This window comes from Pseudophryne corroboree, chromosome 8, assembly GCF_028390025.1.
Source record: "Pseudophryne corroboree isolate aPseCor3 chromosome 8, aPseCor3.hap2, whole genome shotgun sequence".
NCBI classification, from domain to species: Eukaryota; Metazoa; Chordata; class Amphibia; order Anura; family Myobatrachidae; genus Pseudophryne; species Pseudophryne corroboree.
The window spans coordinates 67,182,404-67,202,728 of record NC_086451.1 but is presented as its reverse complement, the minus strand read 5'-3'; the positions used below and the strand labels follow the sequence as shown (position 1 = coordinate 67,202,728).

The 20,325-nt window shown below is 46.3% G+C and overlaps 1 protein-coding gene across 5 annotated transcripts in view; it reads left to right on the top strand.

Annotated features, from left to right (window-relative positions):
* Window positions 1-20,325, top strand: part of CACNA1F (calcium voltage-gated channel subunit alpha1 F) — a 326,101-nt gene that overhangs the window by 237,361 nt on the left and 68,415 nt on the right. For all 5 annotated transcript variants that reach the window (XM_063936570.1, XM_063936571.1, XM_063936568.1 and 2 more), the window contains 2 exons: window positions 11,869-11,934; window positions 12,039-12,130. In XM_063936570.1, the coding sequence (XP_063792640.1) occupies window positions 11,869-11,934; window positions 12,039-12,130 (158 nt within the window). The remainder of the gene's footprint in view (window positions 1-11,868; window positions 11,935-12,038; window positions 12,131-20,325) is intronic.

The window sequence follows — 20,325 nt, the reverse complement described above, 5'->3', positions numbered from 1 at the left end:
ATGGATCAGGTCAGAGGCCGGATGCTCTGTTCTTTCTGTCAGGTGCCGTTTAACGATGTGTTCGTAATGAGTGTGAGTATAAGGAGCTTGTGCACCGCGGTGAATATCTTTCATTTTGTTATGGGATACAGTCATCACTTCAGGCAGTACTTTTCCAATATAACACAATCCCTCTGAGTTTGGGGCAAGCCACTTATACGCCTTCCTCCCGCATATGAAATATGCATCATCGGGGAGAACATATGGGCCCTCATTCCGAGTCGTTCGCTCTGTATTTTTCATCGCATCGCAGTGAAATTCCGCTTAGTGCGCATGCGCAATATTCGCACTGCGACTGCGCCAAGTATCTTTGCTATGAAGAAAGTATTTTTACTCACGGCTTTTTCATCGCTCCGGCGATCGTAATGTGATTGACAGGAAATGGGTGTTACTGGGCGGAAACAGGCCGTTTTATGGGAGTGTGGCTGAAAACGCTACCGTTTCCGGAAAAAACGCAGGAGTGGCCGGAGAAACGGGGGAGTGGTTGGGCGAACGCTGGGTGTGTTTGTGACGTCAAACCAGGAACGATAAGCACTGAACTGATCGCACAGGCAGAGTAAGTCTGGAGCTACTCTAAAACTGCTAAGTAGTTTGTGAGCGCAATATTGCGAATACATCGGTCGCAATTTTAAGATGCTAAGATACACTCCCAGTAGGCGGCGGCTTAGCGTGTGTAACTCTGCTAAATTCGCCTTGCGACCGATCAACTCGGAATGAGGGCCATGGGACGGAGTATGACATTATCATGTTACAAATTTTCCATGTGAAATCTCCTAACCCTAATTCTCCCATCTGTTTAGTACACGTATCAGTTTGTACGATCTGTGCACAGTATCCTGGTGATACCTCTCCAACTCGCATGGTCCTACTTCCTAAGGTGTACCTATACCGGAAAAATTTCCTATGGTCGGCTATCTGGCGTATAAGTTCTGTGTCTATGGGCATTCTGTCGGCTCTGTCTGAAAATGTCATGGTTTGATTACTCCATGAGACTTCCCAATTTCCCGGCTTTCGGGGATTGGAAATGTTAAAGCACACTAAGGATCTATCCCCATGATATTGGTGGAGCTTCAAACTAGGAGGACTAGAGATATTAAACCTCTTGTCCACCGGCCTCCCACCACTTAGCTCAAGTACCTCTCCTATCGTTAAAGGGAATGGTACTAGTCCTGATTTGCTATGGCCTTGAGGTACTTGAGAGCATACCCAACAGTCTGTCTAGTTTAACACTTTACCCACTAAGGAGTGATAGTCACTCAATGGGTGCCGGTCCATGTGGATATTAAAACTGGACTGACATTTCTTGATGCACCCATCCTCAACTATACTGTCACAATGCCTACAGATGCAGTTCTCTTTAGCTAACAATCCTTCACAATGTCTACAAATAACATGGCTGCTAGATCGTTTTCTGGTACTCGCCTTTGCTTGGTGATTGTGTTGCTATTGGAAATTTACACCTCCGTCTCTGTCTTTGGAAACCCAGTCTGGATCCTTTCTCGACCTCACTGGTACTCTCACCGAAACAGACTGCTCTGGTCGACATCATGGTCAACAGGAAAACACGGACTGCAGTCTCTTGGGGCGAGTCCATCTTACAGGAGGAGAAAGAGAAATTTGTAATGGGGGCACAAAAAAATACTTTGAGGGGAAAGAAAAATGTTACGATGTCTTATGTCCTCTAGTCTTGTTGTTTTTCTTGCTCTGCTGTCATCTCAAAGGTGCTGTCTCTCAGTCTTCCAAACGAACACTCCAGTGATACAATATTCCTTCCAAATCTGCGATCTTTCTGTAAGGAGCAAAAATCTTGCATTACCATTTGTTCAACTGATGTGTGACATACCATCTTTAAAGCATGAGAACACGAGAGAGAAGGGGAAAAAAAACAAACGAGAGAGAGAACAATTCATATATATGTTACATAAAACAACAAACAAAAAAAAACATTGTCAGATCTTCCGTTCACCATCAGGCTGTCACACCAACACATCCATTGGTATCTTTGCGCAGTCTCCCCCACCAGTATTTCCACACTCCACCCTTTTTGTGCCTGGCCAGGACACACCGATGTCGGTAGGTCACGCTGGGGTTAGGTAGACTTCTGCAAAGACCAAGTAGCTATGTGATGTTTGAGTCCTGCCGATGAACGTCAGAGATGGGGAAAAAGAAACATTTACAGATACATTTACAACGTTTACCCGGCCGTTCTTGTGCCTGCAAGGAACTGACCTCCCAATTTCATTAACTGTAACCTCAGGTTTACTATCAGTCCTAATGATCACCTTTCCTGACTGCATATTACAGGTGCGGCCCAAACTCCTTCCTATATGATCCCTGATTACAATTTGGTGTGTCATAACTTTGCCCATGTCTTTGTCTAGGGGGTCTGACTTTATGTGGGCTGTTACAGTTGCTGGCATAATGCCCTTCTCTTTTACAAAGATAACAAACCCTGGGCTTCCTCCAAGTGTCAGTGACCTGAGGTCTTGGTTGATTTGATGCCTCCTCAAACGCTTGGATGCTCATCACCATCAACCGCTTTCCCTGTACTTCCCTGATTTCTTGGATATCATGGTCATGTCGTTGTCTAGGGGGTTGATATGACTCTTGTATACTTCTTGATCTACAATCTCTTGCAAAGTGTCCCTCTTTATGACAATGGTAACAGACTACCACATTTGAATTTCTCGCAGGGATTTGGGGCTTCTTACCTCCCTGTGCTTCCCTGTGCTTGATGATGTTTTGCTCATGCCCAACAGCGGACTTTCTTAATGCAGTCACTGAGATATTCCTCCAGTTTGGGTTGGTGGTCTGTACCCTTGTTTTCAGTACTTCCTTTAAACCATTCATTAATACCTTAACCGCTACTTCTCTATGCTGTGCATTTGTTTTGATGTCTGTGATCCCAGTGTCTCTAGCCATTACTTGCAGTGCTCGATTGAAATAATTAGAAATACTTTCCCCTTCGTTTTGTCTTATGGAGAAAATTTCATTCCACTTGACAACGGCAGGGAAATATACTCCCAACTGTCGGTTGATCTGCTTAATACATTCCTGATTGTGTTCCTCCGTACGAGGTACCTCTGTGTCTAATTTACAATCAGCAATAAATTTCGCAGAGTCAACACTGGAGGGCAAACATGCCCTCAGCACTGTCCGCCAATCTTTGTTGGTGGGTTCTGTGGAGTTTCCTAGTTCTTTAATGAACCTTTGACATGCAACTATATCTTTCCTAGGATCAGGAAATTCAGACATAATTGACCTCAATTCCATCCGGGACCAGGGACGGCGCATTGCACTGTCCCTGACGGGAATGGTTCCCTGAGCGTCAGTCTTCCCATTGGGGACTGTGATCACCCTGACAGGATTAAACTCAATTACATCATCTTGTGTTGGTTCTACAATATGAGGTACATTTGTTTGTGCATGATATATAACACCGTACGTACCTGTGGACACGACCTCACCTGACCCTCCGTTAGGGGGTTTGATTACTGTCTTTACCGATTTGGTCGCGTCCACCTGGATGTCTTGTAGGATGGCTGCTGGAAAAGGTGCCGACATCGTGCTGGGCTCACTTTCTTGCTGGTGATCCTGAGGGAAGTTTAACATGGAGTGCAACTTGCACAGGTTAACAGTTGTACATTTAATAGTTTTACTTTTATCATTGTTACATTTGTTACAATTACTCTTATCATCTATAATACAGTTGCTAAGTGCATTTTTATCATACACCAGTGTGCCATTCTCTGTAACCACCTTCTCTCTCGCTGCCATATTTTTCTTACCAAAGTGAGAGTCAGCTGTATAAGCTAATCCTCCTTGTATTTCACCTTCCTGTTGCCATAACTGTAAACAATCATAATATTTGATCCGTCTCTTTGCAGATTTAATGAGACATATCCTTCTCCTTAGATTTTGTAACACATCTGGGCTAAAACTGCCTACCCGTGGGAACTTTTCCCCGTCATGCACAGTCATTCTTTCCCATTCATTGAATAAAACCTCTGTGTGTGATCCATCTCGGACCTCCTGGTCTGTATCACATGTTATAGACTTTGCCGACCCTGTTGGCCGCTTTACTGCATCAACCGGAACCATGGTTGATCGCCCCCTACCTGAACAACTGGCCCCCATCCTTGCAGGTGTTGCTTTCACTACCTCTGACCTTCAAATCAGGGTCTTCAGCGAACCCTTACAAAAACCAAGATGTCCGGGGTAGGCCGACGGTGAAACTTTACCGAGTACCTTCACAAACTCTCGCCCACGTTGGCCAATGCTGCAATCACTGACTCAGAGCTGCTGTACCCAACCTAGGGCCCCTATGAACCTTTATTTACTGGGGCGTGTTGGACCTACCAGTCCCCAGCAAGTATCGGTTGTTAGAGAATTCCCGAGTGACCAGCGAACCTCCCTTAAAATAAAAAAAATTACACAAATCACGTTAGAATGTACAAATAGCGTTTATGACCCCTCTAGCGTACGCAAATGGTACTGGGTCAAGTTACTAACTAATGCACACAATTACGTGCGGTACAATAGTACTGCACATAAGCAACTAATCTTATGTGCGGAACGACCAGTGGAATCGAAAATTGCTGCTGCGAATTCCTTCAGCCGGAGCTTAATGGCCTATATGGGTACTGCACCAACCCCCTGGGTTGTGCCTCTTTTCTCTATCTATAGCGGACTTCCTAGTCTGCTGTACCTAGACCTCCTGGTCCTGGTCTGTGTCTACAGTAGACTTTTACTCTGCTATACTCTAATGCTCCTGTATATGTTTAACAAGGGATGCCTCCCAAGCCACCACGCCGTCACTTACGTGAACGTCCTCACGAGAACTCGACTTCTACGTTCCAATCAAAAAAAGAATACTTATATATGTATACACACACTTTCACCTCATGTACACTTTACTTTTGTTTCTGCGCAGAAATCCCTTTCATTCAGTAACACAGTCTAGTCCAGATGAGTCGCAAATTAGAGAAGGATCTATTAGCTTAAAATTTTGGACACTGAGATTGATTTGTGCTATTATCACGTTGCCTCCTTTTCGCCTACTTAAAACAATACTATCGTGTGATTTGTATTATGTGGGCGTACCCAGACGCTCCGTTGCGTAATATACGCTCCGTGCGTCGGCCCTTGCGTCACGTACACTCGTTCTGCCCCTTGTTAGAGACACGTGTACGTAAGCCAGGTATGTCCACAGTAACACAACTAACACGTTTATCAATGTAAATGACCTTTAACTGTAATCATCTACTGAACACCACACAGAACTTCCTTGTATCTTAGGCAAGCCGTGTGCGTGTTTTACAAATTACTTCCTTACGTATTATTTTTACTTTTTAACTATCAATAGCAACAAATCTTTCTTAGCACGTTATCAATTATGAAATGGCAAACAGGAAAGTGTGATGTGAAAATTACACAAATGAACATGCAATTCTAAATTAATCTAATAACATACATTGATGTAAGCACACGCATATAGATATTACATATATGTACTAATCACTATTACTTATGTGAGACCTTATTCAGTGCTTCTAATTTGCATATGAATGTGCTTTTTAACTAACTCTGTAAAGGCGATTTCTTTCACTGCTGGGAGAGAAAAAAAAAAAACCAAAACCCAGTTATACAAGTTAATTTGCACTTCAATGGCTATCCTACACCAAGCAGAGTTAAACCGGCTCTTGAATGGAGACAGTGACAAAACACAAAAAAAAAAAACACTACGTTTTATTTGTGTATTTCCTAAATCAAATATTTATTTTATTATTAACTTTTATCAAACTCTATCTGAACCACTTATGATTGACTATGATATGGATTAAACAAATGCATTAAAAAAAACTCATTAAATGATGATTTCTTTTTGACAATGGATGGCTGATTATTTCCAACTGAAAATCAGCGCTCAGAAAAAAAAAATTTGACCTTCCCAAAATGGCCGCTGCTCCTCCCCCTTCCACCTCCATGAGGGTTACACAAAATGGGGGACAGACCATGCGGCTCCTTTTGTCACAAAGAAAATCATCATGCCAGCCCCTTTTAGTTATTTTTAAGCCTGGGTAAAACTATCACGCTATGCAGAGCGATTAAAAATACTTTTAAACCTATTTAAACAGATAAGCCATCCAATCTGCGTGTGCAGTTGGCACCAAATAGAAATAAAAAAAAACAGATTTACAAAGACAATAGCTTAATGTTCCTACCTTCTTCGGATTCCACCAGCATCCCTACAGACCAAAAGAATCAGACGCAGACTCTCATCTGATCAGCACTACAAGATACTACCTTTCTTTCCTCCCTTTGCTGATCGATATAGTCTGCGCATTTTCGCCTGACTGAGGATATGAGATGGACCAGACTTGCCCCCAATTGATAGAGTCTGATATCTACCTTTTAACATTAGCTATATACTAATACCGTGTAGCCGTAATGGCTGCTAAACCACGTGCACATGCTACGCACTCCGTACGCTATTTGCGTATGAAGACCTCGCACGTGGTACGCAAATTAAGTACACACGCTGTGCTGGGTGTACGGAATACCCACAGCGAGCATACACACAGACAGTAACCTTTATAAACTTTAAACACAGAATATGCTTACACTGTAAACCTTAATACCGTGGTACTATAATGCATTTTAACACTGAACCTTTGTGAGTATGCAAGCTGTTTGAGCAATTGAGATACTCAGAAACCCTTTGTACTAGCTAGAGAGACACAGACACCCTGCTGAGGTTCCAACACATTTACTAACAAGCTTTTAGTTATATCGAAAAGGGGAAACAGTTTACAAGTCACACACTACAAGCTAACATATCATTCTAACAGAATATCTAGACAGAAATATACAATAGCGTCACAATCTTATACTATAACAGAGTGAGAGAGAGAGAGAGTATGGCCAATACAAACAGGGAACAAGTTGATTACAGAGAATTACTTACACACACTAGGAATGAATCGCTGCGCTAGTCCTGGTTACCAGCTCTGGGTTAGTCAATGATGAAAACCGTTGTGGAGAAAAGACTGAGCTGCTTCAGGCTGGCTTGTTCTTATATACACTACATACAGTACACTACAAAGGGACCTATAATCTCATTGTTCATTGGACACAGGAATGTCTCCTCGCATCATAACAAAAGGTCATAGGTTAGTTTGAACAGGTGTGCTGTGACTATATCAAATTGTTCAGGTGGGAGGGAAACTCAGGATTTCCAACACATGGACAATAAATAAATGTCCAGAAACTACTAATGGCCATAACTATACGCAGGAGCGATTAATCTTTACCTAACCAGCACCGGATTGTTTCTAATAAAATGTTCATTAGTTAGGTACCAAACACAACTGCTCAAACCCTGTCTGACTCCTTGTACCATGAAAAGAGGAATTCCTTTGTCCAGGGACCAACTACATTAAACAAACTTACAGTTATTATTAAGGGGAACATTATCTATAAAATGCACTATTTGGATTTATTATGTAACGATTGAGTCGCCCGCTAGACGCACACAAACTCTACCGTAAATGCACATACCATGCGCTCGAGCGCATGGCCGAGGAGGCGCCGTCACGCAACTGAGTATGCGCACGCACGGGAGAGAATGTGCATGTGCAGCGGGCAAGCGCATGGGGAATATATGGCAACGTGTAGCATGATATTTTTCTGACTTTGACAGTATATATGAACTCTGCTCACTGCTTAATGAAAGAGACATTTGGGGGAAATGTACTGGCCTGCAATGTTTATTTAATACTTTTTTAAAGGGGCCATAATTTAAAAGGCAAAACCAACCTGGTTTTCCTTTTAAATTATGGACACTTTAAAAAGTGGGCAGACTAGTTAGTATTTCAACGATGTCTGCATCTCACAGGTTAATACATCTCCCCCTAAGAGTACATTATAAAAGTGCTACTTTTGTATGAATGCACCTGTATCTATGTGGTTTATCAGGCTATAATTGCAGCCAGGGTCAAAATGAGGGGTGTCCAATTGCTGCCGCCACACAGAGCACAAGGATGGGGGCAGCACATCACTGCCCTGTTGTCACCTGTATTTGGTGTGCAGGGTACTTGGAACAACAACTTTCTGCCTGGAGAGCCACACAGCAGATACCAAGGCAGGACTGTCTTTTTGTATGGGCTCAATGGGCAGTTTCCCAAAGGCTCCAGGAGTGTAAGGGCCCTTTGCTGATAGCTGAGGGTCCACCTTTTCCAGGGGTACCAGATTGTTGAAAATCGGCCCTGGAGAACCGGAGATATCCGACTTCAAAGCAGTGGTCCCCATCCAAGCCTGCTCTTCCCAGCTAGATATCTCAGGTTCTGTCCCACTTTAGAGTTTTTCTGAGGGTATACTCTCCCCTTCCGGTGGACACAGGCAGCTTGTCTCTACTGTGCCCAGAACCAGAGATACTGTATCAGCCTTCCAGCAGCTGGTCCCTGCTCCAGCTCCACACGCCTGGTATGCAGTTTTATATCTTCGCCAGGATTGCTCTGGCTCCTGAACTCTGATCCCCATAGTCCATAGTACCTTCTGAAAGGTGGGACTCTCTAGTTTTTTATCGCATTGAAAGCTAAGAAATCTATTTCCAGTAACTGGAGATATCTGCGGTCAAGGAACCTTCCCTCCCGCTTGAAAATGATGAATATTAAGCCCAGTCCACTGTCCACCCCTCCCCTACGTATTAAACACCCTGTACCACCCTAGAGGTCATGTACCGGGGCTCCTTCATTTAGCCCAATGCCCCCTTCTACAGTTTAGTGTTCTCCCTCACGCCCCATCTCCCACCATCTGTGCAGTAAAGAAGTAATTAGCAGAAATTCTGAGCGGAAGATAGAACACCCCCTACCGCCCGCGGGACATCAAAGCTGCTGCTGACACATACTTGCCTACCCTCCCGGAATGGCCGGGAGGCTCCCGAAAATCGGGTGACCCTCCCGGCCCCCCGGAAAGGTGGGCAAGCCTCCCGCTTTCCCCCTCGGCCGCCCGCAGCAGTGAACAAGTAGGCGGGCCGAGGGAGTCCGATGACGCGATTCGCGCTGAATCGCGTCATCGTAGCTCCGCCACCCGCTATGCAGCGCCTCGTTTCTCGGCACAGCACAGCGGGGGGTGGAGTCACGATGACGCGACCCTGATGCAACGCCCCCGGACCGCCCATCCTGCTGCCGGCCACGTCCCCGAACCGCCCATCCTGCTGCCAGCCACGCCCCCATTCACCTACAACGCTGCCTCCTCCCGGAGGAGGAGGCAGCAAAGTAGGTAAGCCTGTGCTGACAGCACCTCCCACCCCTACCGCTGGAGGATGGGTAGGGGCCTCAGTGCATTGCTTTGCCCAAGGGCTTACACTGCTGGCCCTGTACCTAGGATGTGCTCAGCACTCTGCTTCCTGCACCCTGTACCCTGTTCTGTGATGTCATATGTGATGTCACATGCACGAGGAGGGGGAGGGAGGAGAGCATGGACCAGCCCAGAGCACAGCACAATAATGCCTTGTTACTACACTGATTGCAGCATCTGTGCAGCTGTGAATGTTTGCAGTGTGTAGTGGGAAGAGTGATGCAGCCGTGGGTGCTCCTACTTCCCTGGCTGTGCATTCCTTTTGCCACAAGCCTAACCTCATTTATATATCACCAGTGGAACACATCTTCAACATTCCAGGGGTGGGGGGAAGCACATATTTAGGTGCACTTTGACCTATGTAGAAAAAAAAAAAAAGGGCAGACTAGATGGGCCAAGTGGTTCTTATCTGCTGTCATATTCTTTGTAACATCTTTAGCCAGAGAAAGCTGGCATGTGTTTTATAGAGTCCTGATGTCCCATCAATCTTACGATTATATAAAGAGATATACTGTAAGAGGATTACCCAAGTAGTGTTTTCCTTCATGAAGCATGCTGTTTGTAATGCGCTAGATGCGTAAATAGCCACACACAGCTCTTTATGTTTTATGGGAAGTATTTTGTTGATATTGGGGGTAATTCTGACTTGATCGCAGCAGGAATTTTGTTAGCAGTTGGGCAAAACCATGGGGGTCATTCCGAGTTGTTCGCTCGCAAGCTGCTTTTAGCAGCTTTGCACACGCTAAGCCGCCGCCTACTGGGAGTGAATCTTAGCTTATCAAAATTGCGAACGAAAGATTAGCAAAATTGCGAATAGATACTTCTTAGCAGTTTCTGAGTAGCTCCAGACTTACTCGGCATCTGCGATCAGTTCAGTGCTTGTCGTTCCTGGTTTGACGTCACAAACACACCCAGCGTTCGCCCAGACACTCCTCCGTTTCTCCAGCCACTCCCGCGTTTTTCCCAGAAACGGTAGCGTTTTTTCGCACACACCCATAAAACGGCCAGTTTCCGCCCAGAAACACCCACTTCCTGTCAATCACATTACGATCACCAGAACGAAGAAAAAACCTCGTAATGCCGTGAGTAAAATACCTAACTGCATAGCAAATTTACTTGGCGCAGTCGCACTGCGGACATTGCGCATGCGCATTAGCGACTAATCTCTCCGTTGCGAGAAAAAAATACAGAGCGAACAACTCGGAATGACCCCCCATGTGCAGTGCAGGGGGGGCAGATGTAACATGTGCAGAGAGAGTTAGATTTGGGTGTGGTGTGTTCAATCTGCAATCTAAATTACAGTGTAAAAATAAAGCAGCCAGTATTTACCCTGCACAGAAACAATCAAACCCACCCAAATCTAACTCTCTCTGCACATGTTATATCTGCCTCCCCTGCAGTGCACATGGTTTTGCCCAACTGCTAACAAAGTTCCTGCTGCGATCAACTCAGAATTACCCCCATTGTGAAATATTAAAAGTCCATGTGGGTGGGAGCATGTTGTATGCTAATAGTGTTGTGTAAAAATGCTAATGCAGCAGGAGGCTCGTGTAGGAAAAAGACGCCTCCTGCCAGCATTTGTGATTTGGGTAGCTGCGTCTGATAAGGGGTGCGGGAATACGGTGGGCGCCCCGCAGAAAATGCGAACGCCTCTGCTTGTCAATGAGGCATAGGTGTTCGCATCGTGGGGGAGGTGACAATGCTTTGTTTCCAAGGCAGAGACGAAGTGTTGCGGAGACATTAAAAACGGGAGTGTGATGCAGGCGTGATCGGGCGGCTGTGTGACTTCACACGCAGCCGCTGCGTTCAGAAAGATGGCAGTGGGCCTCCCTCTTTTTACTGATCACGCTGAAATTGAGGTGCGTGGTCAAGGGGGAGGGGAGCGAGGGTGGCGGTTTGCATGCTGGGTGGCCTTGCCCTGCGGTGTGTTGCAGAATTTGCAATATTGACTGAATCGGGTCTGTGCACTTTAAATAAATGAGTATCTTCGCCTGTATTCAAAGATGGCCACATCTATGCAGTTTCATCGTTCCCATACATCCGATTATGAAAGTAGCCGTCATGACTGTCAGTGTACATTCGCTGCAACCCTTGTTGCGCAGTCACCCAGTTACTACCACTCAGCTGAGTGTGGCGATGCGGCTGGTAGTTGTCCATAGTTGCTCAGAGTTGCGTATGATTCTCGGAAAATAGCAGGTCCAGACTTCCATGCAACTATAAATCAGACCCATTGGGTGTATGTCAGCACTTATTCTCCATGTTTCCGAATACAGAGCTTTCTGAATATCGGGTTCTAGATAAAAGATCACATAGCTGTGCTCTGTTTTTACTAGGCAGAACCTTGAACACAACATATAGCCTGATGGAAGCATAAAGCATAGATTTCCCTTGTGCCTCCGAGTGTTTCAGCGTAGGCTCAGCAGTGGTTGTATACATCTTTATCAGTCTCTCCCTGTGTTTCCTCCTCAGGCTTTGCCATATGTCGCTCTTCTGATCGCAATGATATTTTTTATCTATGCCGTCATTGGTATGCAGGTGAGTCAGACACTGATTGTCTGTTACCGAGAGCTTTCCCACTCACAGCCACAGCCTGGTCAGGGTAATAATGCCTCCAACCTCTGTTTTGTTGTCGTGCGCAGACATTTGGGAAAATCGCCATGCAGGATGGAACTCAGATCAACCGGAATAACAACTTCCAGACCTTCCCCCAGGCTGTGCTGCTGCTATTCAGGTACGGGGGCCCCGGCTGTGCCATGGCAAGGACAGGGACAGTCCCTTCACTGCCTAACATCACATTGGAAAACACTGAATTTATTATACCATGAAATAAAATGCAGACTTACTGTATAAAGCTAGATTCTAGATGATAAATATATCACAAGTAGGGATCTTGAGGGTTTTATATGTTTGGTATTCATTAACCCCTTCCTCAAAGGGTCATATGTGATTCTCTGAAATAAAGATGGGACACACAATAGTGAAGTACATTTTTAAAAAAGATTTTTAATAAATGATTAAACACACGGGGACCACCCCCTGATGAAGTCATAACCAGGGGTGTATCTAGGGTTCCGAGCACCCCTGGCAAAGTAAGGGGCTGGCGCACCCCCACCACACACACACATCTGCAATAAGGAGTGAGTATTAGAAAAGGGGCATGGTCTTGTGGGGAAGAGCGTGGACACAATAGTACTTCCAATTCAAATTATGCCACTCAGTAGTGTCCCTTATTCGCATTACACCGCACAGTAGTGTCTCGTATTCACGTTACTCCATCCCTCCCCCCTAACCCACCTTTCCCACAGCCTGACCTTAACACGCCTAAATCCCCAAAAGCCTCTTCATTGGTGCCTAACCCTAACCCACCCTTCCTAATCTCCCTCCCTGCAGCCTAACCCTCCCACCCTCGCAGCCTAACCCTAACCCTCCCACGTGGCTTGCCAGTGGAGACTTTGGCACCAACTCGATCCGGATTTTGGCATTCTGCATCGCTATCTATGTTGGGATGCCAGCATCAGCATTCCGAGCAGTTTCGGGATGCTGGCGTCAGCTTTCCGACCGCCGGGATGCCAAATGCCGGCATCTTGACTGCATCCCGAATGAAATGCTAATGAGATGCTGTGAGATGAGCCTCAAATGGACCCAGCCATTAACCAAACACCATTAGTTGGATGGTAGAAGTGCTTCCTGTTAGAAAACACATCAGGGTGCCATCACTTCCAAGATAAAATGATCAATTATACAATTAACTGATATACATTTCCTTGAACCTGGCCTTGAAATAGGTAAGATATGTATTTTTTTTATTACACTCAACAAGTTAGGGTTTTCGCTTACTTGCTACTTACTTACATCTAACATGCATGAAAATCGTGTAGTTTTCCAGGTACTACAGTCCCTTCTCCCAAACACTGCCACTTTTTTATCATCTTCAACAACAAATAGATCTATAGCACTGTGCTATATAACAATTGCTGTGTACCTGGTGAGAGTCTGTTACTGCCGGCGCAGCGCCGGTGTCCGTCAGCACCGTACTGCACTAGTGATCAAACTAGTGTCTGTCAGCCCTTGTTGCTGGGAGCTGTAGTTTATTTTGAGTCTGATTACAAGTGCGGTGCTGCCGGACACCAGCGCCGCTCCAGCAGTAACAGACTCTCACCAGGTACAGTCTGACAGTACTACTTTTCTACCCTTTGGCCGCGGGTGGCACAGCTAGGCGGAGCCCTCTCCTTGCCTGGCGCCCCTGGCAAGTGCCATCCTGGCCAATGGGAAGATACGCCCCTGGTCATTACTGATGAAACTCGCTGGGTGTGGGTTGTGGAATGACATTGGTACAGACTAGTACTCTGCCTGTAAATGCTGTGGAAACCAAGTGTATATTCCTGGAGTGCTGAGCTGGCACAGGGACCAATGTGACTGAGCCTGGGATCTCGGATGAGTGTATTAATGCTTCAAGGAATTGGTCTGATGACGTTTTTTTTGTTGTTTTTTTTTAAAGTGGATGACTATTGTGTGCTCCATACTTCTTACTTATTGCATATTTGCAGGTTTGGACTGGCCCACAGGTACACGGTGGGGTGGAAATCCCCGGTGGGCCCCACTGCCCGAGGTTCCACCCCCCATCCTCTAGGGGTCAGTAATTTGGTGGAACAGGATCATTATTTTTATTATTATTATTATTATTATTAGTAATCTTTATTTATATGGCGCCACAAGGGATCCGCAGCGCCCAATTACAGAGTACATAAGCAAAACAAGAAAAGAGTGACTTACAGTTCAAGACAATATAGGACAAGTACAGCGTACATAGACATAGCTGCATCAGCAGACAACACTGACATAAGTATCAGGGTAGCAGAAAACCGAGGGATTTGGTGCTGTCGAAGGGAGTATGGAGTAGAAGATAGTTTAAGTAAGAGAAGGAAAGGCACACGAGGGAAGAGGTCCCTCTTTGTCAGAGCTTACATTCTAAAGGGATCATGGATGTCTAATTGGTCTGTTTCTAAGGAAACAACACTAAGATTAGCCCTATTGCCAATCAAAGTGAGTAGTCTTGACACACCCCTGCCCCCTCCTTTCTAAGGGGGCCTTGATTTTTGCATGTCCTCCCTTATGGTTGGCCAAGTCTCCTCTGTGGTAGCTGTCCACACACCCTCTGTTGGCTGGCCACACCCCTTAAACTTGGGCCCCTATTCCAAGGTGGGATTTTCCTGCCCCAGCCCAACTCTGCATGTTTGTGGTTGTCTGAGTGTGTATACATATTTGTATGTATGTATATATGGGTGTGGTATACAAGGTTGGCATCCATAATTTTTTTTTTTTTTGTGAGAAGTGATATTTGTAATTGTCTGCAAATGCAAATACAATGGATGAATGAGATGATTTTGAGGACTACATATTAGGAACACTGTGTCCCAGTCTGCACTATGAAACTATAAAATAGTATCATAGTAACATAGTATCTAAGGTTGAAAAAAGACAATTGTCCATCGAGTTCAACCTGTTTGTGGTCTCCTATGAAGGATTATTTTGTATAAAATTTTGACTGATGTTGATGACTGCCGTTACGTTTTACCCCTCTTTTTTATAATAACCATAGTGCGTAAGTATGCCCCGTAACCCTAGATATCCTTATCCATTAGGAATTTATCTAACCCATTCTTAAAGGTGTTGACTGAGTCGGCCATTACAATTCCCTCAGGCAGGGAATTCCAAACACGTATCGTCCTTACCGTAAAAAAGCCTTTACGCCGTATTGTGCGGAATCTCCTATCCTCTAACCTGAGTGAGTGTCCTAGAGTTCTCTGTGTTGATCTAACCAAAAACATGTCCTGCACAAGATCTGTATATTGTCCCCTTATATATTTGTAGATGTTGGTCATGTCCCCTCTTAATCTCCTCTTTTCCAGTGTAAACATGCCTAGTCTTGCAAGCCTTTCCTTGTATTCCAGCGTCTCCATACCCTTAATTAGTTTTGTCGCCCGCCTCTGAACCTTTTCTAGCTCCAGGATATCCTTTTTGTAGTAAGGTGCCCAGAATTGTACACAGTATTCAAGGTGTGGCCTCACAAGTGATTTATATAACGGGAGTATAATACTTTCGTCCCTAGCATCAATTCCCCGTTTTATGCATGATAATATCTTATTAGCCTTCTTTGCTGCAGTCCTACTTTGGGTACTACTGCTTAGTTTGCTATCTATGAGGACACCTAAGTCCTTTTCCAGTACAGAATCCCCTAATTTCTCTAACGTCCTAGTGGATGCTGGGGACTCCGTGAGGACCATGGGGATAGACGGGCTCCGCAGGAGACATGGGCACTTTAAGAAAGAATTTAGGTTCTGGTGTGCACTGGCTCCTCCCTCTATGCCCCTCCTCCAGACCTCAGTTTGATACTGTGCCCAGACGAGCTGGGTGCTTTTCAGTGAGCTCTCCTGAGTTTGCTGAAAGTATTTTGTTAGGTTTTTTATTTTCAGGGAGCTCTGCTGGCAACAGACTCCCTGCATCGTGGGACTGAGGGGAGAGAAGCAGCCCTACTCTCTGAAGCTAGGTCCTGCTTCTTAGGCTACTGGACACCATTAGCTCCAGAGGGATCGAACGCAGGATCTCACCCTCGCCGTCCGATCCCAGAGCCGCGCCACCGTCCCCCTTGCAGAGCCGGAAAACAGAAGCCGGGTGAGTATGAGAAGCAAAGAAGACTTCACAGGCGGCAGAAGACTTCGTTCTTCACTGAGGTAACGCACAGCACTGCAGCTGTGCGCCACTGCTCCCACACACCTCACATACTCCGGTCACTGTAAGGGTGCAGGGCGCAGGGAGGGGGGGGGGGCGCCCTGTGCAGCATTTGGGACCTCTTTTGGCAAAAGTTAAACATATATACAGCTGGGCACTGTATATATGTATGAGCCCCCGCCAAAAATTGCATATTTAAGTGGGACAGAAGCCCGCCGCCGAGGGGGCGGAGCTTCTTCCTCAGCACTCACCAGCGCCATTTTTTCTCCACAGCTCCGCTGAGAGGAAGCTCCCCAGGCTCTCCCCTGCAGATACACGGTAGAAGAGGGTAAAAAGAGGGGGGGGGGGGCACATAATTAGGCGCAAAAAACAATATATAAACAGCAGCTACTGGGTTAACATTATGTTACTGTGTTATTCCTGGGTTTATAGCGCTGGGGTGTGTGCTGGCATACTCTCTCTCTGTCTCTCCTAAGGGCCTTGTGGGGGAACTGTCTTCAAAAAGGGCATTCCCTGTGTGTGTGGTGTGTCGGTACGCTTGTGTTGACATGTCTGATGAGGAAGGCTATGTGGAAGCAGAGCGGGAGCAAATGAATGTGGTGTCTCCGCCGACGGCGCCGACACCTGATTGGATGGATATGTGGAAGGTTTTAAATGATAATGTTAATTCCTTGCATAAAAGGTTAGAAAAAGCTGAAGCCTCAGGACAGTCAGGGTCCCAACCCGTGCCTGATCCTATGTCGCAGAGGCAGTCAGGGTCTCAGAAGCGCCCACTATCCCAAATTGTTGACACAGATACCGACATGGATTCTGACTCCAGTGTCGATTACGATGATGCAAAGTTACAGCCAAAATTTGCTAAATCCATCCGTTATATGATTATAGCAATTAAGGATGTGTTGCACATCACAGAGGAAATCCCAGTCCCTGACAAGAGGGTACATATGTATGCTGAAAAGAAGCCGGAGGTAACCTTTCCCCCCTCACACGAGCTAAATGAGTTATGTGAAAAGGCTTGGGAATCTCCAGATAAAAAACTGCAGATTTCCAAAAGGATTCTTATGGCGTATCCTTTCCCGCCAACGGACAGGTTACGCTGGGAATCCTCCCCTAAGGTGGACAAAGCTTTAACACGCTTATCCAAGAAGGTAGCCCTGCCGTCACAGGATACGGCTACCCTCAAAGATGATGCGGATCGCAAACAGGAGGTTACCCTGAAGTCCATTTATACACATTCAGGTACCTTACTCAGGCCGGCGATCGCGTCGGCCTGGGTGTGTAGTGCTGTAGCAGCATGGACGGATACCGTGTCTGAGGAAATTGATACCTTAGACAAGGATACTATGTTTTGACCTTGGGGCATATTAAAGACGCTGTCCTATATATGAGAGATGCTCAAAGAGACATTAGTCTACTGGGTTCTAGAATAAATGCTATGTCAATTTCTGCCAGAAGGGTCCTGTGGACTCGGCAATGGACAGGTGATGCCGACTCAAAAAGGCATATGGAGGTTTTACCTTACAAGGGTGAGGAATTGTTTGGGGAGGGTCTCTCGGACCTGGTCTCCACAGCTACTGCTGGAAAGTCAATTTTTTTGCCATATGTTTCCTCACAGCCTAAGAGAGCACCGTATTATCAAATTCAGTCCTTTCGATCACAGAAAAACAAGAAAGTCCGAGGTGCGTCCTTTCTTGCCAGAGGCAGGGGCAGAGGAAAGAAGCTGCACAACACAGCTAGTTCCCAGGAACAGAAGTCCTCCCCGGCCTCTACAAAATCCACCGCATGACGCTGGGGCTCCACAGGCGGAGCTAGGCCCGGTGGGGGCACGTCTTCGAAATTTCAGCCACAAGTGGGTTCACTCCCAGTTGGATCCCTGGGCAATAGATATTGTGTCTCAGGGATACAAGCTGGAATTCGAGGAGATGCCCCCTCGCCGATACCTCAAATCGGCCCTGCCAGCTTCCCCCCACGAGAGGGGAATAGTGTTAACTGCAATTCACAAATTGTATCTTCAACAGGTGGTGGTCAAGGTTCCCCTCCTTAAACAAGGAAGGGGTTATTATTCGACCATGTTTGTAGTCCCGAAACCGGACGGTTCGGTCAGACCCATATTGAATTTAAAATCCCTGAACATATACCTGAAAAGGTTCAAGTTCAAGATGGAATCGCTGAGAGCGGTCATCGCAAGCCTGGAAGGGGGGGATTTTATAGTGTCTCTGGACATAAAGGATGCATACCTTCATGTCCCCATTTATCCACCTCATCAGGCGTACCTCAGATTTGTGGTACAGGATTGTCATTACCAATTTCAGACGTTGCCATTTGGTCTCTCCACGGCACCCAGAATATTTACCAAGGTAATGGCGGAAATGATGGTACTCCTGCGGAAGCAAGGAGTCACAATTATCCCATACTTGGACGATCTCCTCATAAAAGCGAGATCAAGAGAGCAGTTGCTGATCAGCGTAGCACTTTCTCTGGAAGTGTTACGGCAACACGGCTGGATTCTAAAAATTCCAAAGTCGCAGTTGGTTCCTACGACTCGTCTGCCTTTCCTGGGCATGATTCTAGACACAGACCAGAAAAGGGTTTTTCTCCCGAGGGAGAAAGCTCAGGAACTCATGACACTGGTCAGGAACCTATTAACACCAAAACAGGTGTCAGTGCATCACTGCACTCGCGTCCTGGGAAAGATGGTGGCATTATACGAGGCCATTCCCTTCGGCAGGTTCCATGCGAGGACTTTTCAATGGGACATACTGGACAAGTGGTCCTGATCACATCTACAGATGCATCGGTTAATCATCCTATCCCCCAGGGCCAGGGTGTCACTCCTGTGGTGGCTGCAGAGCGCTCACCTTCTCGAGGGCCGCAGATTTGGCATTCAGGACTGGATCCTGGTGACCACGGACGCAAGCCTCCGAGGTTGGGGTGCAGTCACACAGGGAAGAAATTTCCAAGGTCTGTGGTCAAGTCAAGAGACTTGCCTTCACATCAACATCCTGGAACTAAGGGCCATATACAACGCCCTACGTCAAGCGGAGACCCTGCTTCGCGACCAACCGGTTCTGATTCAGTCAGACAACATCACGGCAGTGGCTCATGTAAACCGCCAAGGCGGCACAAGGAGCAGAGTGGCGATGGCGGAAGCTACCAGAATTCTTCGCTGGGTGGAGAATCACGTAAGCGCACTGTCAGCAGTGTTCATCCCGGGAGTGGACAACTGGGAAGCAGACTTCCTCAGCAGACACGATAGCTGTAGACGCCCTGGTGACACCGTGGGTGTTCCAGTCGGTCTATGTATTTCCTCCTCTTCCTCTCATACCCAAGGTGCTGAGGATAATGAGAAAAAGAGGAGTGAGAACAATACTCATTGTTCCAGATTGGCCACGAAGGACTTGGTATCCAGATCTGCAAGTAATGCTCACAGAGGACCCGTGGCCTCTTCCTCTAAGACAGGACTTGTTGCAACAGGGGCCCTGTCTGTTCCAAGACTTACCGCGGCTGCGTTTGACGGCATGGCGGTTGAACGCCGGATCCTAGCAGAGAAAGGCATTCCGGATGAGGTCATTCCTACGCTGATAAAGGCTAGGAAGGACGTGACAGCTCAACATTATCACCGTATATGGCGAAAATATGTTGCTTGGTGTGAGGCCAGGAATGCTCCTACGGAGGAATTCCAGCTGGGCCGTTTCCTTCACTTCCTACAGTCCGGAGTGAATTTGGGCCTAAAATTGGGTTCCATTAAGGTCCAGATTTCGGCCCTATCCATTTTCTTTCAAAAGGAGTTGGCTTCTCTACCTGAAGTTCAGACGTTTGTAAAGGGAGTGCTGCATATTCAGCCCCCTTTTGTGCCTCCAGTGGCACCTTGGGATCTTAACGTGGTGTTGAGTTTCCTGAAATCCCACTGGTTTGAACCACTCAAAACGGTGGAGTTGAAATATCTCACGTAGAAGGTGGTCATGCTATTAGCCTTGACTTCGGCTAGGCATGTGTCAGAGTTGGCGGCTTTGTCACATAAAAGCCCCTATCTGGTTTTCTATGCGGATAGAGCAGAATTGCGGACCCGTCCACAATTTCTGCCGAAAGTGGTTTCATCCTTTCATATAAACCAACCTATTGTGGTGCCTGTGGCTACTACTGACTTGGAGGATTCCGAGTTACTTGATGTGGTCAGGGCTTTGAAGGTTTATGTAG